General features: G+C 37.8%; 2 protein-coding genes across 2 annotated transcripts; both read left to right on the top strand.

Moving 5' to 3' along the window:
- The first annotated feature begins 471 nt into the window (after positions 1 to 471).
- On the top strand, positions 472 to 6,486 carry LOC127428211 (leiomodin-1-like). The gene is made up of 3 exons (XM_051676404.1): positions 472 to 969; positions 1,731 to 3,440; positions 3,610 to 6,486. Exons 1-3 carry the CDS (start codon positions 700 to 702, stop codon positions 3,634 to 3,636), a joined length of 2,007 nt encoding a protein of 668 aa, XP_051532364.1. The 5' UTR covers positions 472 to 699; the 3' UTR covers positions 3,637 to 6,486.
- Positions 6,487 to 6,839: 353 nt separating this feature from the next.
- On the top strand, positions 6,840 to 17,008 carry LOC127428223 (mitochondrial import inner membrane translocase subunit Tim17-A). Its single transcript, XM_051676422.1, has 6 exons — positions 6,840 to 7,007; positions 12,792 to 12,891; positions 13,299 to 13,362; positions 14,617 to 14,745; positions 15,156 to 15,266; positions 15,398 to 17,008. Exons 1-6 carry the CDS (start codon positions 6,982 to 6,984, stop codon positions 15,466 to 15,468), a joined length of 501 nt encoding a protein of 166 aa, XP_051532382.1. The 5' UTR covers positions 6,840 to 6,981; the 3' UTR covers positions 15,469 to 17,008.
- Positions 17,009 to 19,965: the final 2,957 nt, after the last annotated feature.

Below are 19,965 nucleotides of genomic sequence, written 5' to 3'. Positions count from 1 at the left end.
AATGATTTATTCATTGATGGATTTATTTGCATTTGAAACATGAGTTCATTCTTGAATAGTCACCTTTTGCAGGTCACAGAGTGGTGTGCTGAATGTACCATGTGATGTGAGGATTGTACTTAGAGTTTTGACAATTGTAAGTTTGTTTCAGTAAATGTGCCAAATCGATTGAGAAAAACTCTAATAAACCAATTTAAAAAAATTAACTCTTACTGATTTACCCAGAAACTATTTATTCTAGTTATAGTTTTTTTTAACCTACTTCTATTAGAGTATAACACTCTATCACAGAAGACAAACTATCAGTGTTCTAAGAACCCTGATTTCCTTGGTGACAAATAGTAAGTAACAGTTTGTTTCTGGGATGCTTTTGAGTTTCAGTAAACCGTAGCCTTCCCAATTGCCTTTAAAGGACTATGTATCCCCATCTAAATATGGGCATGCTTTCACAGTGGATTTCAAGGAATGTCCAAGCACCACAAACTTGGGCTGATAGTCCATCTCGTCTCACGCCGCTGCTTTCAAGTTTCTTTCACATCCAGGAGTTCATTTTGACTTTTTTACTCCATCCTCTCCTGACAGCTCAGTTATTTAATGGATTTTTTCCAAAGGTGAAAGAAGTGTGAAAACATACAGATATCTTCAGCAAATTGAACAGAAGTCTGAGTCAAACTCAAGGATAATTTGTGTAACGCAACTATGTCCAGAAGGAAGGTGAGGGGGCTCACTAAAACCGGGCGCCAGGTGAGTGAAGACCCGGACCTTGACAATTTACTGTCGAACCTGTCGCCCGAAGAAATGGAGGAGTTGCAGAAAGAGGTTTCGGTCGTTCCAGACCCAGATCCGAGTGAAATAGTCACTGTAGACCAAACAGATTTAAAACCAACCGCACCTGTTAAAAAGGATTCTCATTTGGGCAGCCAGGCTGATGATTTCAGAAGCTGCTTTCAGAGAAACCTGTCCACCGAGGTATGAAAAATATTTAATGTGTTTAATATTGTTTAATAATGTAATAATTGTTTAATTATATATATAAATCCTAGTCCTGGGTTATTAACAGGTTAACGGGTTTAACCAGTTTTTTTTTTTTTGTTTTTTTTTACTTAATACACAACTTTTAGGCTACAAATGAGGCAGTGGGAGGGGTGATGGATGGCTATGCCAATGTATATTTCCATTGACGTAGAAACTTCCAGAGTGGCATTAGATATAGACAAATGTTCTGTGGCCTTTTCTGTGGGGGCAGTTTTGGATTATATATTTTTCTATTCAAAGATAAGGAGCAAAAATTACTCTATGCATCCATAGAGTCTCTGCAGATGTTAAATGGCTCTGTTGGAAATCCTTGGTTGATTGCTCCTTTGCTCCCTGCCTTTTAAGGATAAGTCAGCCAAGGCTGGAGCTTTCCACTGCAAAACGGTGTGGCTCACAAATCAAACACTTAGCCACTGTGCAAGTTTACATCTCCACTGTGAAACAACTGGCTCTAGAATGCATAATGTAAACATTCATTGTGCATGCACTACATACAACTTTTGTAAAACAGTCTGTGTCAAAGTGGTGACTGACTGAGAATTGAACATTTTAGTGTTGATATGTAGTTCTTCCACCCCCATATATAACTTTCATATATGACCCTAAAAATTGCAATTCATAGGGAAGCAGGCCATTGCATGTGTGAGTTATGAGTTTGTCCATGAGTAAGTCCGTCGGATATGTCTTATCCTCAGGGAGAGCCCAAGAAGGAGAGTCGGAAACAAGAGTACCTGCGTAAAATGGGCCTAAGCCAAGAGAAAAATATCTCCTGGTCTGACAGCAGAGATGGAGGACTTCAGAGACAAAGCAGCATTACCACCTCCTCTTCCTGCCCGAAAAGTGACAGCAGAATGGAAGACAGGAACCGCACGCTCACAGAGGGATCTAAAGATGGCAAAGTCGGCCCATCTCCCTTTTCAAAAAAGGACGAGGAGAGTGAGAGGAAAGGAGAGGTGCAGGAAAAAGAACAAAATGATTGGAGTAAACTCAAGGATAGAAAAGAGGCAAGGAAAAGTAGCAGCAGCAGCAAAACCAAAGAATTAATATCCAAGCTTCAAGATAAAAAGGAGGATAGTAAAGAGAAAAACAGAAAAGAAGACAGTCGGAAAAGTCAGTCTGGAGAAAGCAGAACAAAGGAGATGATCTCTAGGATATGGGAGAAAGAGGAGAAGGACAGGGAGAGAAAGGAAGAGATTAGGAAGAGAGAGGAGAACAAGACAAAAAGCTATACTTCCAGGTTAGAGGAAAAGCAAAATCAGGCTGTAGAAAACAAGACAGAGGACAATAAGTTGAAAGAAGAGAAGGAGGATGAGGATGTAAAACAAGTAATAAAGTCAAATGAAAGGGGGAAAGAGGGCACAGAGCAGGAAAAGGCACAAAGGAGTGGAGAAAACATGAAGATGAAGGGAGGAGGGGATGTTCAGGAACACAATGAGGTCGCAAATGAGGTTCATGAATCCATCGAGGAGAAGATTGGAAACTGCATATCAGACAGCGTTTCAAAAAGTAAGAGCGAAGAGGAGGAAGAGTCAGCAAGCATGTTCGATGAAGAATTGGAGAGAGTTTGCCGCAATGATCCGGAGATGACTGAACTTAATTTAAACAACTCTGAGGTCATAAAAACCAAAACGCTAGTTCAGTTTGCTGAGGCCTTGAAAAATAACACATACATCAAAACGTTTTCTTTGGCTAACTGCCGTGCCGATGACCATGTGGCTTATGCCATTGCCGAGACCTTACGCAGTAACAAAAGCATCACAAGCATCAATATGGACTCCAATCTTCTTACTAGCAAAGGCATCATGGCTCTAATCTACGCCCTCCAGCACAACTCCACTCTTACTGAGCTACGCTTCCACAACCAGCGGCACATCTGTGGAGGTAAGTCTGAGATGGAGATGACCAAAGTTTTGAAAGAGAACACTACTCTTCTGAAACTAGGCTACCATTTTGAGCTAGCTGGCCCTCGTATGACCATGACCAATATTCTCAGTCGCAACATGGACCGCCAACGGCAAAAGCGGCTGCAGGAACAGAAGCAGGCTCAAGCCCAAGGCACTGGAGACAAGAAATATTCATTAGAAGTTCCAAAAACTGGCTTTGGTAAAGGCTCTCCCAGAGCCTCTCCCAAGCCATCTCCTCAACCATCACCTGCCCCATCCCCTAAGTTGACACATAAGAAATGGGGCAGTGGAACTGGTGGTGGACCACCTCCCCCACCACCACCAGGAGGTCCCCCACCACCTCCACCTCCAATGCTAGATGGAGAATTCTTGAAGAACTCACTGACACCTATATCAAAGAGGAAGCTTGAAGATAGGACTGGAGGAAGAGGAGGAATGCAAAACTCAAGGGATCAACTTCTAGCATCCATTCGGGGCAGCAATATCAAACAGCTCAAAAAGGTAATAACAGTTTCAATTGATAATTTATTTGTATTTATTTTTTTCAGTTTTGCCAAATGCATACTGTATATTCTTTATACACAGATGTTTAAATAAAATCCTCCTATCCTGAGAGAATGTTATGAGTAACTGGCATGATCTTTTTTTTTTTTTTTTTTTTTTTGTACAGGTTGCAGTACCTAAGCTTTTGCAATAAGCAGGCAGTGCAGAGAGAGATTAATGTGGCTGAAGGAAAAGGACAGGAATTAAAGGACAGACATCTCACAGACCTTGAGAAGATCAACGCTCAGAATCTTCCAGACAGAGTCTTACTGCTGCCCTATTGTATGAAAGACGGGCAAGGACTCGTATATGGTGATCTTCCATTGAATGCGCAGCTTCTGCCCAGGAGTCTTTGTACAAAATACACTGGACTGTAGAAAAGAATGGAAGCATGGTGCAGTCAAGGATGCTCAGAGGCTTAAATGGCCTGTGGTACTGCAGAGTTGATTCCTTGCTCGTCATTTGCACTAAATGAATCATTTCAAATGATAGATTTGTGTGTGTGTGTGTGTGTGTGTGTGTGTGTGTGTTTGGAACAGTTTAAATGTGGAGAAGATGTTTGTTTGCTTTGTTTCTGCAGCTGAATTGGATCTTCTCACTGCTGACTGCATTTACTAATGTGAGAAAAAAAACAATCTCCTGGATTTTATCTTGTTATTTTGGGTTTGGGAATCTCTATATCGAAAGCATTTGCTGATCAGGGAATAAAGAGGGAATTCTAATTTAAAAAACCCCAAATTATATAAATAAAAGTATTGTAAAGCAGAGATTATTTTATTCCTTATATCTTGAAAGGGTGTGTCTTTATGAAAGAGAACAGGATGTTTACGAATTATAGTACTTAGGGGAAAGGGCTGGATGTTCGTGCATAAACATACAATATTTATTTTAAACTTTAATCTTGAAAAAAAGTTTTCCTTTAAACATTTTCAACAACAATATTTTTATGTAATTAAGTTTTACCTTTGACTGAGAACAGAAGTAATCTCTGCACCAATAGTTTAATGCACCTCACATTCTTCGAAGACAATTCAGTAAATTTTCATGCTTGTATAAATACAATCTCTTTTTTTTTTCACAGCTAGTGAAACTTTCAACAGACTATTATGCTTAATGAAAATAAGCAGTATCAAGCAAAATGTAAACGGGGGGCATCTTGATCTTTAGGGTGGGCAACAGGTTGTACTTGATTGTGTTTTGACGCCTGGCCCCAAGTATAATCTTCTGATAAGTGGCAGATGCTTGTATTGCAAACTCTTAGATTACTAGTTGGATATAAGCACCATGCTTCACTAGAGCCAGTTGCTCAACGGTCTGAGTCCTTTTGAAATGGACTTCTCCTTCGGAGTCTGAAAGTTGATTGGAATCAAAGCAAGTTTGTAGTTTGTTTATATTTTGATTGCCTCTGACTAACCATCTGCACTCGTGAAATTTCTATATTTGGTCATTTCTCGATGCAGGCTCATTCTTTCCCCCTTTCTAATAATGGGAACATAGCCAACAGGCTGTCTGACTTAGAGCAATGGCTCTAGCGAACATAAGGCAGGAGAGAGAGAGAGAGAGAGAGAGAAAGACAGACATTTTATGTGTTTTAAGCAACAGCTTATGTAATGTATGTAGAACCTAGGTTCACTAGGATGTAGATCTCATTATTGATTAGACGATGTGTAAAGTACACTGTAAAATCAAATTAGTTGACATAAGATTTTTAAGGCAATCGGTTTGCATGCTTTTTCTAAGTTAACATACTTATTTGGCTCAAGTACAATAAACTTAAGTTCAGTTAACAAGTAAACTTAAAGATACACTCAGCAATTTTTTCCCCATTAAAAAAGTTTTACTCCTAAAGAAATAAATTGTAATTTTCAAATATGTAAAAAATCATGACCGCTCACATGAGATGAGGACTCTAGTCATACCAGTAACCTTATAAAAGCTGTTTTATTCTACATGGGGGAGGGGCGCCCTCATGGGGGCTGCCATTTTAGAATCACATGACCAGCTGAATACTACTCGCTTAATCTCAGTAACCGTCTTGTCATTGGACACTATCACTCTTGGATTAAATTACTCATGGCTGATTGTGAATAGTGAATTTCTACAATGGCATCTGTAACTGAAAACTATTGATTTTGAATGATGCTGCTTCCACACCACTAGGTGTCACTGTAAGTCCAAAATGACACGAGAAAAAGTTACCGAGTGCACCTTTAACTCATGTGGTTAAAGTATAATTATTTTAATGTAATTATTTAAATTGAGTTATAGCACGTCTTATACATATAGCACATTGGATTCTCAGTACTTCTGAGTGCACATAAATTAGCAGTTTTGGTAAGAACAGTTGAGTACAGAAAAATGGAGACACATTATCAGCTAACTACAACAAAACAACAACAATAGACATAAGAATTCAAACTATATACATTTTTATAACAATTATAATATTTCTCCATAAGTTCCTTTGACTTGACCAAACATAGGCTATATAATTGATTCCATGTGTAACATTTCAAGTCCTGTTTATTTAGGACCACTTGATTGTTTTTTAGTAATGACAACTTTAGGGTTTAGAGAGTAACAGTAACTTTATTAAAACTAGTAGTAAGAATAGTAAAAAAAAAAAATCTTAAGTTGAGTCAACAATTTAGATTTTATTTAAGTTAATCATTAGTGTTTACATTGTAGCTACTTTTAAACAACTATAATACAGTGTCAACGTTTAACAGTTTCAGGTAATAGAAGAATCAGGATCAGAATGAGATTTATTGCCAAGTATGTTTACACATACAAGGAATTTGTCTTGGTGACAGAAGTTTCCAGTGCACAAACAATACAGCAACAAGACAGAGATAATAATAATAATAATAATAATAATAGAATAAAAATAAAAAGTGAATAGAAAATATAAGTTTATATAGAAATACACAATAAGACTAATATATATATATATATATATATATATATATATATATATATATATATATATGTACAATATACAAATACAAATCTGTTATATACAGATGCAAGGGAATGTATGGCAGAAGAGTTGGATAAATATAAATAGACTAAGCGTCAGGACATTTGTTTTAGTTTAACACCTTGTGTGTCCTAGACATTTACATTAATTAATGTATTAATGATTAATCTTGTTGCGTTTGACAGTTTGTGTTTTCAAGTTACTTTGATGAAATGAAGCAACATGATATTTTCTCATCAGTCTATTTCAAAAGCTAAGCTTTACTTTTAATATTTTTAATTGAGTAAAATGCTGATCCAATAAATACCCATACTTTACCTAAAGTAGGCTTTGATTTCTCACTACTTTTTACACCCCTGTTGTTGATGGGTAGAGCTTTACATTTCACAGTTCTGTGCAATAATCAACTGTTCTGCCAGTAGAGGAACTTCTACACTCAAAAGAGCACACGAACTTCTTGACGTCATGCGCAGAAGCAACACGTTCTGATTACGTCACCGGGAACAGGAAAAGAACAAAATGGAGGAGTACGCGAGGGAGCCGTGGTAAGCAGCCAGCTTAAAAGAACTGATTTTTTTTTCTTACATTCTTAACATGTATTTTTTTTTCCAAGCTGACAAAATGTTTATAATTTCCTTTATTTATTCATGCGATCAGAGTCGTTGTCAAAGTGTTTGACGCCCAAATTATTGCCAAATATTTGGTTTGATGCATGCTTACCAACACGATGTCCTTCAGTGGAGGCTTCATGCTGTCACACCACACATGACCTTGTTCTGTCGGCACTCGTGATCTGTTGGTTTTGTGTTTTATGCTGTGTTTATTGTACATTTGTAATGCTTCAATGACTAGAACTAATTAATTCTAATTAATTATTTTATTTATGAAAATGTGATTAGTATGGTTAGTAAACACAGCAATTAGTGAGAACAAATTCACCGCTAGAGAAATGCTTAGATATGCTTATACACCTCATTCGTTTATATAACTGTTTACATACCATAGTATTACCATGTATGTACATGTAATGTGTGTGTGTGTGTGTGGCTCTGGAAAAAATTGAGACCACTGCAAAATTATTAGTTTCTCTGGATTTACTAATTACACTATGTAACACAATTTAGGTTCTTGGGTAGTAAGTGTTATTTCCTAATTGCTTATGCCTCAAAAGCATAGAAAATGGCTATTATTCCCCACAAACTTTGCTTTTGTGACCAGGACAGTGATATTTTGAAATGTACCTATTTTCAATGAGAAAACAGGCGAATTTGTGTCTTTTGGTTCACATAAAGTCAGAAAAAAACAACATATGAATCCAAAAAACTTCTTTATCTGTGGTCCGATGAAGACACCGGCTTTGACCTTTGCCTCAGACAGCTTAGGGAAGAAGTCTTGAAGGTACTTGAAGGCTGATGATTCCTTATCTAGAGCTCTGACAAATTGGTTCATAAGGCCCAATTTGATGTGCAGTAGAGGCATCAGCACCTTCTGGGGGTCCAGTGGCTCCCACTTGACGCTGTTCCTCCCAGTGGCGCATTTAGGCGTGGGCGACATGGGCAGTAGCCCAGGGCAGCATCTTGCGGGGGGGGGTAGGTGCGGCACGAAGCATCCACATAGACCCCCCCCCAGCCAACAACATTGGGGGTGTGTTGAAGCGGGTTTCGCCCAAGGCGCCATACAATCACCACTTTATGCCACTCCTGGCTCAAAAATTCAAGCAGCTCGGCTTTGTTTGATGGCTTGTGGCCATTCATCTTCCTCTTGATCACATTCCAGAGGTTTTCAATGGGGTTCAGGTCTGGAGATTGGGCTGGCCATGACAGTGTCTTGATCCGGTGGTCCTCCATCCACACCTTGATTTACCTGGCTATGTGGCATGGAGCATTGTCCTGCTGGAAAAAACAATCATCAGAGTTGGGGAACATTGTCAGAGCAGAAGGAAGCAAGTTTTCTTCCAGGATAACCTTGTATGTGGTTTGATTCATGCGTCCTTCACAAAGATGAATCTGCCCGATTCCAGCCTTGCTGAAGCACCCCCAGATCATCACCGATCCTCCACCAAATTTCACGGTGGATGCGAGACACTGTGGCTTGTAGGCCTCTCCGGGTCTCCGTCTAACCATTAGATGACCAGGTGGAGGATCAGACCTGAACCCCATTGAAAACCTCTGGAATGTGATCAAGAAGTAGATAGATGGTCACAAGCCATCAAACAAAGCCGAGCTGCTTGAATTTTTGCACCAGGAGTGGCATAAAGTCACCCAACAGCGATGTGAAAGACTGGTAGAGAGCATGCCAAGACGCATGAAAGCTGTGATTGAAAATCAGGGTTATTCCACCAAATATTGATTTCTGAACTCTTCCTAAGTTAAAACATTAGTATTGTGTTGTTTAAAAATGAATATGAACCGTTGTTTTCTTTGCATTATTCGAGGTCTGAAAACACAGCATCTTTTTTGTCATTTTGACCAGTTGTCCTTTTCTGCAAATAAATGCTCTAAATAATAATTATAATTATAATTATATTTATTTATCACACATTATACATTTGAACATATACAGTGAAATTCTTTTTTTCACATATGTTCATAAATGACAATATATTTATTTGGAATTTGGGAGAAATGTTGTCAGTACTTTATAGAATAAAACAAATATGTTCATTTTACTCAAACACATACCTATAAATGGTAAATCCAGAGAAACTGATCATTTTGTAGTGGTCTCTTAATTTTTTTCCAGAACTCTGTGTGTGTGTGTGTGTGTGATATATATATATATATATATATATATATATATATATATATATCTCAGTTGTGCTCAAAAGTTTGCATACTCTTGGAGAATTGGTAATATATACCATTTTTAAAGAAAATATGAGTGAGCAGGCAAAACACATTTCTTTTATTTCTTATGGGATTCATATTCAACTGTAGGTTATAACAGAATGGCACAATCATAAAACAAAACATGGCAACAAAGAAAAAAATGAAATGACCCCGTGTACAAAAGTTTGCATACCCTTAGTTCTTAATATTGTGTATTGCCCCCTTTAGCATCAATGACAGCGTGCGGTCTTTTGTAATAGTTGTCTATGAGGCCTCAAATTCTTGCAGGTGGTATAGCTGCCCATTCGTCTTGGCAAAATGCCTCCAGGTCATGCAAAGTCTTTGGTCGTCTTGCATGAACCACACGTTTGAGATCTCCCCAGAGCGGCTCGATGATATTTTCTGATAACATGCTGCATTCATCTTGCCATCAATTTTCACAAGATTCCCCGTGCCTTTAGAGCTCCCTCCCATGCTTCACAGTGGTGATGGTATTCTTTTCACTATAGGCCTTGTTGACCCCTCTCCAAACATAGCGCTTATGGTTGTGACCATAAAGCTCTATTTTGGTCTCGTCACTCCAAATTACAGTGTTCCAGAAGCTGTGAGGCATGTCAAGGTGTTGTCGGGCATATTGTAACCGGGCTTTTTTGTGGCATTGGCTTCTTTCTGGCAACTCGACAATGCAGCTCATTTTTGTTCAAGTATCGTCGTATTGTGCTGCTTGAAACAACCACGCTGTCTTTTTCCAGAGCAGCCTGTATTTCTCCTGAGGTTACCTGTGGGTTTTTCTTTGTATCCCGAACAATTCTGGCAGTTGTGGCTGAAATCTTTCTTGGTCTACCTGACCGTGGCTTGGTATCAAGAGATCCCCGAATTTTCCACTTCTTAATAAGTGATTGAACAGTACTGACTGGCATTTTCAAGGCTTTGGATATCTTTTTATATCCTTTTCCGTCTTTATAAAGTTCCATTACCTTGTTGCGCAGGTCTTTTGACAGTTCTTTTCTGCTCCCCATGGCTCAGTATCTAGCCTGCTCAGTGCATCCACGTGAGAGCTAACAAACTCATTGACTATTTATACACAGATACTAATTGCAATTTAAAAAGTCACAGGTGTGGGAAATTAACCTTTAATTGCCATTTAAACCTGTGTGTGTCACCTTATGTGTCTGTAACAAGGCCAAACATTCAAGGGTATGTAAACTTTTGATCAGGGCCATTTGGGTGATTTCTGTTATCATTATGATTTAAAAAGGAGCCAAACAACTATGTGATAATAAATGGCTTCATATGATCACTATCCTAAAATGATCAGTCATATTTTCAAAATTAATGCCAAAATTTCACAATTTCTGCCAGGGTATGCAAAGTTATGAGCACAGCTGTATGTATATATATATATATATATATATATATATATATATATATATATATATCTTAGTACATAACTATGGTAATAATTCAGTTTATATTATGTTATAAAGGCTATAACGGGGCTAAAGGCACTCCTTAAGAAAAATTCGCTTTTTTCTGGTCACAATATGTATCAAGATCTAAAAAAAAAAAATAGATGTCTTTTTATTGAATATTGATAGAGCAACATAATAATTTATGTGAAAATACATAATAACAGAAGGTTGTTTTGATAAAAATTAGGTGTTTATAAGAAAAGGTGCCAAGGGGGTTATAGTGATGTAATGTAGATATTGGAGTTGGAGTAATAGGGCAAAATTTGCCAACTAATGCAAATCATTTTGAGACTTCAAGATGCTTTTTTGAGTAACAAATTAAGATAATGCTTGTTCAAAATCACCATTTTCTGTTAACTGCAAAAACATTTGGCATTCCCCCCACACTTAAGAAAAATAATGTGTTTAATGGAGGTCTCAAGTCAATGCAACATGGTTTTTTTAGTTTTTACCTCAAACACTATTGTTCCATTTATTTATTTTTTATTACTTGAGCAAAACTGAAAATAACATAAGTATTTGTCTCAAAATAAATGCAATTTAATAATTTCAGGGATTTTCATTAGCTACATAAATTAGCAACATTTAAAAAAAGTATTAAATATTATATCAGATTGCCTCAAAATCAACCTTTAGACATACACACAATGATCTCATGGATCAGGATTTCCAAACAGATGTTTGGGAAAGTGCTGTGGTAATTTTTTGTTGCTAATTAATGTTTTGGGAGAAAATCGCATCAAATGTGCCTTTTAGCCCCGTGGTAGTACCCTATTAAGGTACAATGATATTAATGTGATGGCATCAATGTACTAGGGGTGGGAATCTCAAGGTAACTGGCGATTGCAATATAATATCGATATTTAGGTTACAATACGATATTATTGCGATTCTTTATTTTTTAAGTAGTGCGATTCAAAACGATATTGCGATATTTCACTCAGTGTTTTCTCATTCGTCTTCATTGGACTTAAGAGAATTGTTTCCAAATCACCAAATGCATTGTTTGTTTTTTTTATCCCGTTTTCTTCCAATTTGGAATTCCCATTACTTAGTAGGTCCTCGTGGTGGCACGGTTACTCACCTCAATCCGGGTGGCGGAGGACAAGTCTCAGTTGCCTCCGCTTCTGAGACCATGCACCTTATCACATCTTATCGTTGTGCATGACACCGTGGAGACTCACAGCACGTGGAGGCTCATGCTACTCTCCACGATCCACGGAGGTACCTCCTTAGCAACCGGGCCAATTTGGTTGCTTAGGAGACCTGGCTGGAGTCACTCAGCCCACCCTGGATTCGAACTCGCGACTCCAGGGGTGGTAGTCAGCGTCAATACTCAATGAGCTACCCAGGCCCTCCACCAAATGCATTGTTAAATTAATATAAAAGTGCCAGTTTACAAAACAAAGCCAGTTTATTTCCTAATATCTATGTACAATGCAAAGCCATAAGAATATAAGACCATATTGGCTCCTTATTTATGTGGTTAGGTCAATGTAGCTAGTCTTTCTAAAAATAAATTATTTATGAATACAACAGTAGCCTAAACACTTTAAAAACATTATTTATTACAACACAGTTTCAATACACAAAAATGTAATTTATTTCACCTAAAAGGTTAGCCTGTTTTATATTATACTAACATTTTTGTCAAAATACCTCAGTTAATGTTACTACTGTAAAATCGTGGTATATTTTAGTTAGGGAGGGTGATTGTGTAAAGCATGATAACCGCAGCTTCTAAGGGACTCTTGTTGAATTCCTAGATCAATTTGGCAAAGAGAATTTTCCACAATCACCACAATATTAATGTGGAAAAATGTAAATAATAATATTGTTATTTGACGTGCAAATATCAATACAATATCACGAGGAAAAATATCACGATACTTTTTCCCACCTCTACACTGTATCATGGTATCACTGCAGTAACTTTTGGTAAGGGTCGTATCATTAGTAGTAGAGTTGAACAGCATGTACTATTAGTGTTGTTATCATCATCATGATGACCAGTACTTTTATTTTGCAGCCCCTGGAGGATAGTGGACGACTGTGGGGGCGCCTTCACTATGGGGGCCATTGGTGGAGGGATCTTTCAGGCCGTCAAAGGCTTTAGAAACTCTCCTGTTGTGAGTAATGCAACTCTTCTAGCAGTCTTAATGTAACTTACCATTTAACTGCCTGTAGTACAGATTCCATTGGGGGGGGGGGGGTTGTGTATACATGTTCATGCTACATTGTGGGGACCAAATATCCCCACAAGGATAGTAAAACCTGAGGTCACCTACACTGTGGGGCCCAGCAAGTGGTCCCCAAGAGGGAAATGGCTTATCATTCTAAACAATGCTTTTTGAAAATGTAAAAATGCAAAAAGGTTTCTGTGAGGGTTAGGTTTAGGGGATAGAAATTATCGTTAGATCTGTATAAAATCCATAAAATGCATGGAAGTGTATGGAGAGTTTGTTTGTTTGTGTGTGTGTGTGTGTGTGTGTGTACCAGTGCAGAGACATAATTAAATGTTTTTTTGTCTCTTTAGGGAATAAATCACAGACTTAGGGGAAGTTTGACAGCCATAAGGACCAGGGCTCCACAACTTGGAGGTACATTACAAAATTCAAAGATGATTTGCCACAAAAGACATGAGAAGAGATGTTGAGTGTAATTGTGCATAAAGGAACAAAGGCAAATTAAAAACAAAAGGTAGTTGAGGACAATAAACTTTATGAATAGAATTCACTCAGTAAAGCTACGTATATAAGAGTTATTTTGAGATTAACAACTGTGCCTGATAGGTTGATTAACATAAGTGGTAATTTCACCTAATGTCAGTTCCAAAATCCACCAACATCCCATTCAATGGATAGTGCACATTTTCAATAAATTTTTTTTGGTGAATTTAAGTAAATATTGTGTAAAATAAGCACTAAGTATTTAAAGGAATACTTCACCCAAAAATGTAAATTCTTTTTACTTAACCTCATGCCATCCCAGATGTGTGACTTACTTTCTTCTGCAGAAGACAAATTACGTTTTTAAGGAGAATATCTCAGCTCCGTAGGTCCATACGATGCAAGTGAATGGTGACCAAAACTTTGAAGCTCCATAAAGCACTTAAAGGCAGCATAAAAGTAATCCGTATGACTCTAGTGGTTTAATCCATGTCTTCTAATTGGTTTTGGGTGAGAACAGACCAAATTATTACTCTTCACTGTACCAGTACTCTTACCATTGCAGTCTCTAGGCACAATCATAATTTCAAGCTTGATCACACTTTTGCTAGATGACGCAAGGGAGTGTAATCGAGCTTTAAACCATGATCGTCAAGTAGACTGCAGAAGATTTCTAGTGAAAAAGGAGTTATTTTTTTGGTCTGTTCTCACCCAAAATCGATTGGATTGCTTCAGATGACATGGAGTCCTATGCATTACATTTATGCTGCCTTTATGTGCTTTTTGTAGCTTCAAAGTTTTGGTCACCATTCACTTGCATTGTATGGACCTACAGAGCTGAGATATTCTCCTAAAAATCATCGCTTGTGTTCAGCAGTCGAAAAATAAGTTATACACATCTAGGATGGCATGAGAGTGTGTAAATGAGAGAATTTTCATTTTTGGGTGAATTGTTCCTTTTGAATTTAGCAATTTTTTGTATTATTTGCTATTATTAAGTTGTATGTATCAGCATCAGCCAGCAGCCACTCTGCTCTTAAGATATTAATGTCAGCCATTAAAGAAAAAGAAAAAAATGGTTGACCACAAGCCAACATCACGTCTCTTGGCTGCTTGCTTATAATCCATGCATATATGCATTTGCTTTACAATACTTAAAAACAACAAACTTTTGTGTGTGATTAGGAAGTTTTGCTGTGTGGGGTGGGCTCTTCTCCATGATTGACTGTGGGCTGGTGAAGGTGAGGGGCAAAGAGGATCCCTGGAACTCAATCACAAGTGGAGCCATGACAGGAGCCATTTTAGCAGCAAGAAGTAAGTTCCAAAGATGAGTGGATAACGATATGGTCACAGATGCAGTGTGAGTAGTTTATGCATCAGTTGAGTTAGGTGCAAATGCAGTACCATTTTATGAGGATTCAAAGTGCATCCACGGTCATGGAAAACCTGGAAACATAAGGGAATTTAAAACTGTGATTGCCAGGCCTGGAAATGAATTGGCCATGGATATTATAAAATCATTAAAAGTTATGGAAATTCCTGTTTTGAATATATTTTTTCCCTATTTCATCAGCTAAAAATTGCAACCTTTGAGCATAATCTCTGTGGCATGGAAATTAATCTGTCAAAAAGAGTGGGAACCCTGAGTTTTTTTTTTTATTAAGGATGGCCTGTGTTTGATTTGTACTGTGTTTGTGGTATTAATCAACTCTGTTTCATCGCAGATGGGCCTGTGGCCATGGTTGGTTCTGCAGCAATGGGAGGTATACTGCTTGCATTAATAGAAGGTGCAGGAATTCTGCTCACAAGGTTTGCCTCATCACAATTCCCAACTGGTAAGTGTGCCAAGATATCCATTTGGTTTGTCATACTGACCAAGATGGATAACATACACAGACAGACTTAAAAATGTATAAAATGCAAACACAAGGACGTTTTTTAAATCGTCGTCATGTTTTCTCTACAGGCCCACAGTTTGCAGAGGAGCCCGCTTCCATGCCCGCGTCTTCATTTGGAGACTATAGACAGTATCAATGATGAAAGTTTCAAATTTTGAAACTCAAGGCCTTTTCTTATTCCATGAACTCATCAAGTTAAAAGTTACAGTGAGGACCTGTCTGACTCATTCATCATCAGAGCATGCACAAATGCCACCAACCGTGAATGACTGTGACGAGAGAATACTCCTGTCAGTGCATTTGTCTCCAGTATGCCTTTTGCTATTCTCAGCCTTGTCATTCACCTCGGGGTCACCGGATTTAAAGGAAAACAAACCCAGATTTGTGTTTTAATCAATGTGTCCTCATTTTTTTTTTCTACGATTATTCTGTGTGACCTTATTTTGATGCTGACAAAAAAAGAAATATTTGATAACATAAGCAGTTGGTATTCTGTTTAGGTCATGCTAGGTTATTCAAGTTGAGCCCCTTTCAGTTGGCTGTATAAAATGTGTGTGTGAATGGGTTATAACCACTGTGTGCGTGTGCAGAAGAGTTTATTATATGCCTATGAACTGAATGTTTGAAATTAATGTGAACTTTCTCCTGGGCTTCAACAAGATCTTATATTCATAGTGGAGTTTTTAACCAATTGTACCTTGCTAACCCTTCACTTGTAGAGCTTATTCTGTGAAAATGTACTTTTGGGGGTAGCTATTTATTTTCTAGGAAGAAAGAACTTGTTTGTTTCAAGAGAGCGTATTGTTTTTGAAATTGTTCTCCAGTTAATATAGGAGGATTGTCAGCAAAGGATGCGTTAGAGGAAGGCAGATGAATGGACCGAATCGAGCATCTCTTCTGTTGGCTGTGTGAGCCAAATTGGGCTGAGAAGCATTGCAAATAAACTACAGTTATGCTTCTGAGGCCTGTTGTCCAGAAAATGTTGTTTTTGAAGGAATGATCCAGGTTCAAGTTAAGCTCAATTGACAAATTGTGTAATAATGTTGATTGAAGGGCAGGCCAGGAGAGTTACAAAAACAGGGATATTTAAAAGGGCAGATTTATTTAGATGTAGCTGAGTCAGTTCAGCAATGTGAAAGTGAAAATAAGATTCCTATGACACTACCCACTTAAAGGAATATTCCAGGTTCAGTACAAGTTGAGCTGACAACAGACAGCATTTGTGGCATTCTGTTGATTACAAATTAGAGTAAAAAAATTTTTTTTTGCAAAAATCTGTTACAGTGATGCACTTGCAATAGAAATGAATGGGGCCAGTCCGTAAACGTTAAAATACTGTGTCAAAATTTAAGTATAGCCACAAAACGTTAGTGTGATCAAACCACTTATTTTTTCGTAGTAAAATTATATCAGAGACTATTTTGTTGAGACGGACCACTTCTATTCAAATGAATGGGAGAAATTGGAACGGCCAACGGGTTTAGAAAAGGAAGTCCCTCCTTACAGGTAAAATAGATAAAAGTGCTAATCACCTTTTAGATATAGACATCACCTGTCAATCAACTCGAGAACGCGCGTTCGCTTTAGCTAGATAAACCGGGACAATATGCCCATTGTACAAAGAGGCCTCAATTTGTTCCTGGCAGGCAGCAAATGCCCTAACCCCGCCCCCACCCTAATCTTAACCATATGGAGCCCGACAGGAACAACGTATGACACTTTTCTCCCATTGCTGGAAAATATAATATATTAACAGAGCTGTTCTAGGGGAGCCTACAAGCTTAGCCTAAAATAGCCTAACGCGGCGTACACATTCTATGGGCGGTACACTGGGGAGGAGACAAGAGGCAGTTCTTTTTGAATTGATGTCTATCGAGTAGATGCTTCATTGTGCTGAATAAACTGCTTTTGTGAGGACACAACTCATCCGTTAATGAATTGACTGCATGTCCGCTAATCTTCAACATGTTTTACAATAAACAGTCCTTTTGGAATGAACTATGTGTGGAGTTTACTACGATAAATTGATGTTTTATAAGGGAAGACGCAGTTATTTTGCGACAGATAGGTGTCACTTTACGGCTCCACCCACTGTATACTCTAGCGCCATCTTTGTTTTTCATGGGAATGACAACGAGGCTGGAAGGGATAGACTTACAGTCTCTTCAATGGCCTGTACTGCAGTTTAAAGTAGGTTTTATTTTTTATTTTTTTATCATTCCGCGGACAAAACATTTATACAATATATGTCCAAGGACATTTAGTATACAAAAATCTCCAGACAACATGAGTTGTGGGAAATCAGATGTGATCTAGGAGTCTCACAGCCTCGTTGTCATTCCCATTAAAAATCAAAGATGGCGCTAGCGTGAATAATGAGCTGCGGAGTTTGTTATCAAAAATATCAGATATTAGACTCTGGGGTAAAGAAGCACAATGTATGATACCAGTGTTGTCAGATTTTACTGCTGACTTGAAATATGTTCTTTGATCGTAATCTTGAAAAAACGGTTTGGAGATTTTGGTCTTTCCCCATTCAAGTCGATAGGAGCTGTACTTATATGCCGCTTGTTTACATAGAAAAATAGCTGCCTAGCTTGCACGAAAGCGTTTCAAAGAAGGCCGTCGAGTGGACTGACTTGCCTTAAAAGCGTCCTTGGTTATATCCAACTTCGTTGCCATGACTGAGTTAAATTATGATAGTAATAATGTCCACTAGAGGGAAGTATACACTTACAGGAGCGTACAAAACTTCTCAGTTTGTAATTTTGATGTAGCGCTGAATTTAACGTGGAAAATGGCCATTACAAAACAATTTATGACCGTTTTGGCGTAAAAAAAAAACTCTTCACTAACACTGTAGATGGAATGAACTGAAATTTTAAAAAGTATTATATGACCCTTTATAGGCAGTGAGAATAATGCAAACATGTTGCAAATAGATTTATTTTGAAAATAAATGAATTTCCGTTTAATTGATAGCCTGTGTTCTGCAAGGGCAAAGCCTAATTACAGCATGATCATAACTTACAGCTGAAGTATATAATTTCCGCGCCACTAGCGCAACCAAACGGAACTGCAAGAATAAACTTCAAAACAGGTCTGAATATACGCCCCCCGTCTGCCATTGGTCAATCTAACAGATAGTCCCGCCCCCAGCTCACGCCATTGGTTGAGTAACGTTTGTGGGGCGGGTCGCTCAAAACAAAAATAGCTATTTTCATAGCGTCACAGAAACAAAGAGCTTGCAGTTTTCGAGAAAATTAACCTATGAATGTCTTACTAATGGCTTAAACTGGAATAGGAGAAAGTATTTTAACCAAAAAAGTTACATACATTAAAGTTACATAAGCATTAAAGGAATATTCTGGGTTCAATGCAAGTTAAACTCAACCGACAGCATTTGTGGCATAATGTTGATTACTACAAAAAATTTTTTTTCAACTTGTCCTTTTTCTTTAAAAAAAGAGAAAAACTCTGGGTTGCAGTGAGACTTACAAAGGAAGTTAATAGGGCCAATACGTAATTGTTAAAATACTCTCTGTTTCAAACATGTTATCATGTTAACATGATTTATTGTGATAAAACCTCTTTTCAGTGTAGAGTTATATCCAACTTTGTTGCCATGACGACATAACGGCATAAACCCTAAAACGACCATATAAACCAATATTTCAACAACTTCACAGCGTGAATCCAGCCAGGTCTCCTAAGCAACCAAATTGGCCCGGTTGCTAGGGAGGGTAGAGTCACATGGGGTAACCTCCACGTGGTCACGATTAGTTGTTCTCACTCTCAGTGGGGCACGTGGTAAGTTGTGCGTGGCTCGTGGAGAGTAGCATGAGCCTCCACATGCTGTGAGTCTCCGCAGTGTCATGCACAACGAGCCACGTGATAAGATGCGCGGACTGACTGTCTCAGAAGCGGAGGCAACTGAGACTTGTCCTCTGCCACCCGGATTGAGGTGAATAACTGCGCCACTATGAGGACCTACTAAGTAGTGGGAATTGGGCATTCCAAATTGGGGACAAAAGGGGATAAATAAAATAAATAAACAACAACTTCACAGCTCAAATAATACACAAGTTTTAACAAAAAAAAATTACTGTAAATGCTTTTATAAAATTATAAGCTTCACATTTTTGCCTTTAAACCCTCCAAAAATTGGCCCGATTCATTGCCATTGTGAGTGCCTCACTGTAACCTCGATTTTATTTATTTTTTTTATTTATTTTTTTTAAAGAAAAGGAGGGACAAGTCAAATGAGTTTATTTTTATTTTTTTTTAATTTTTGTTGTGGTAATCAACATTATGCCACAAACAATATTCCTTTAATGCTGAGTGTTTATTATGTCAGCAATTGCTGAGCAACTATAATTAGTTGAACATTTTTATTTAAAGATTTGCATAAATGATGCTGGACCATGATAATGACCAAGATGTTATCGGAAAAGATTAAATGTTATTTTCTTTTTTTCTCTCTTAATGGTGCTTTCAGACCAGAACTCTGCAGTTGTGTTTTTCTAATGGTATCCTACAAATGTGCTGAAGTCAGCTGCCACAGTGTTTTTAAATTTAGCATCATACTCATACAGTCAAAATGTATTCAAACAGATAAATGTGTTTCCCTTTTGAT

This window comes from Myxocyprinus asiaticus, chromosome 37 (assembly GCF_019703515.2).
Source record: "Myxocyprinus asiaticus isolate MX2 ecotype Aquarium Trade chromosome 37, UBuf_Myxa_2, whole genome shotgun sequence".
NCBI lineage: Eukaryota > Metazoa > Chordata > Actinopteri > Cypriniformes > Catostomidae > Myxocyprinus > Myxocyprinus asiaticus.
The sequence above is the reverse complement of the archived record's forward strand: the minus strand, read 5'-3'. Positions and strand labels throughout refer to the sequence as shown.

Bases quoted from the DNA above. Each gene is read 5' to 3' on its own strand.
- LOC127428211 (XM_051676404.1), top strand. From the start codon at position 700: ATGTCCAGAAGGAAGGTGAGGGGGCTCACTAAAACCGGGCGCCAGGTG. The intron at 970-1,730 runs GTATGAAAAATA...TCTTATCCTCAG, and splicing joins AGAGAAACCTGTCCACCGAG to GGAGAGCCCAAGAAGGAGAG. The intron at 3,441-3,609 runs GTAATAACAGTT...TTTTTTGTACAG, and splicing joins ATATCAAACAGCTCAAAAAG to GTTGCAGTACCTAAGCTTTT.
- LOC127428223 (XM_051676422.1), top strand. From the start codon at position 6,982: ATGGAGGAGTACGCGAGGGAGCCGTG. The intron at 7,008-12,791 runs GTAAGCAGCCAG...TTTATTTTGCAG, and splicing joins GAGTACGCGAGGGAGCCGTG to CCCCTGGAGGATAGTGGACG. The intron at 12,892-13,298 runs GTGAGTAATGCA...TTGTCTCTTTAG, and splicing joins GCTTTAGAAACTCTCCTGTT to GGAATAAATCACAGACTTAG.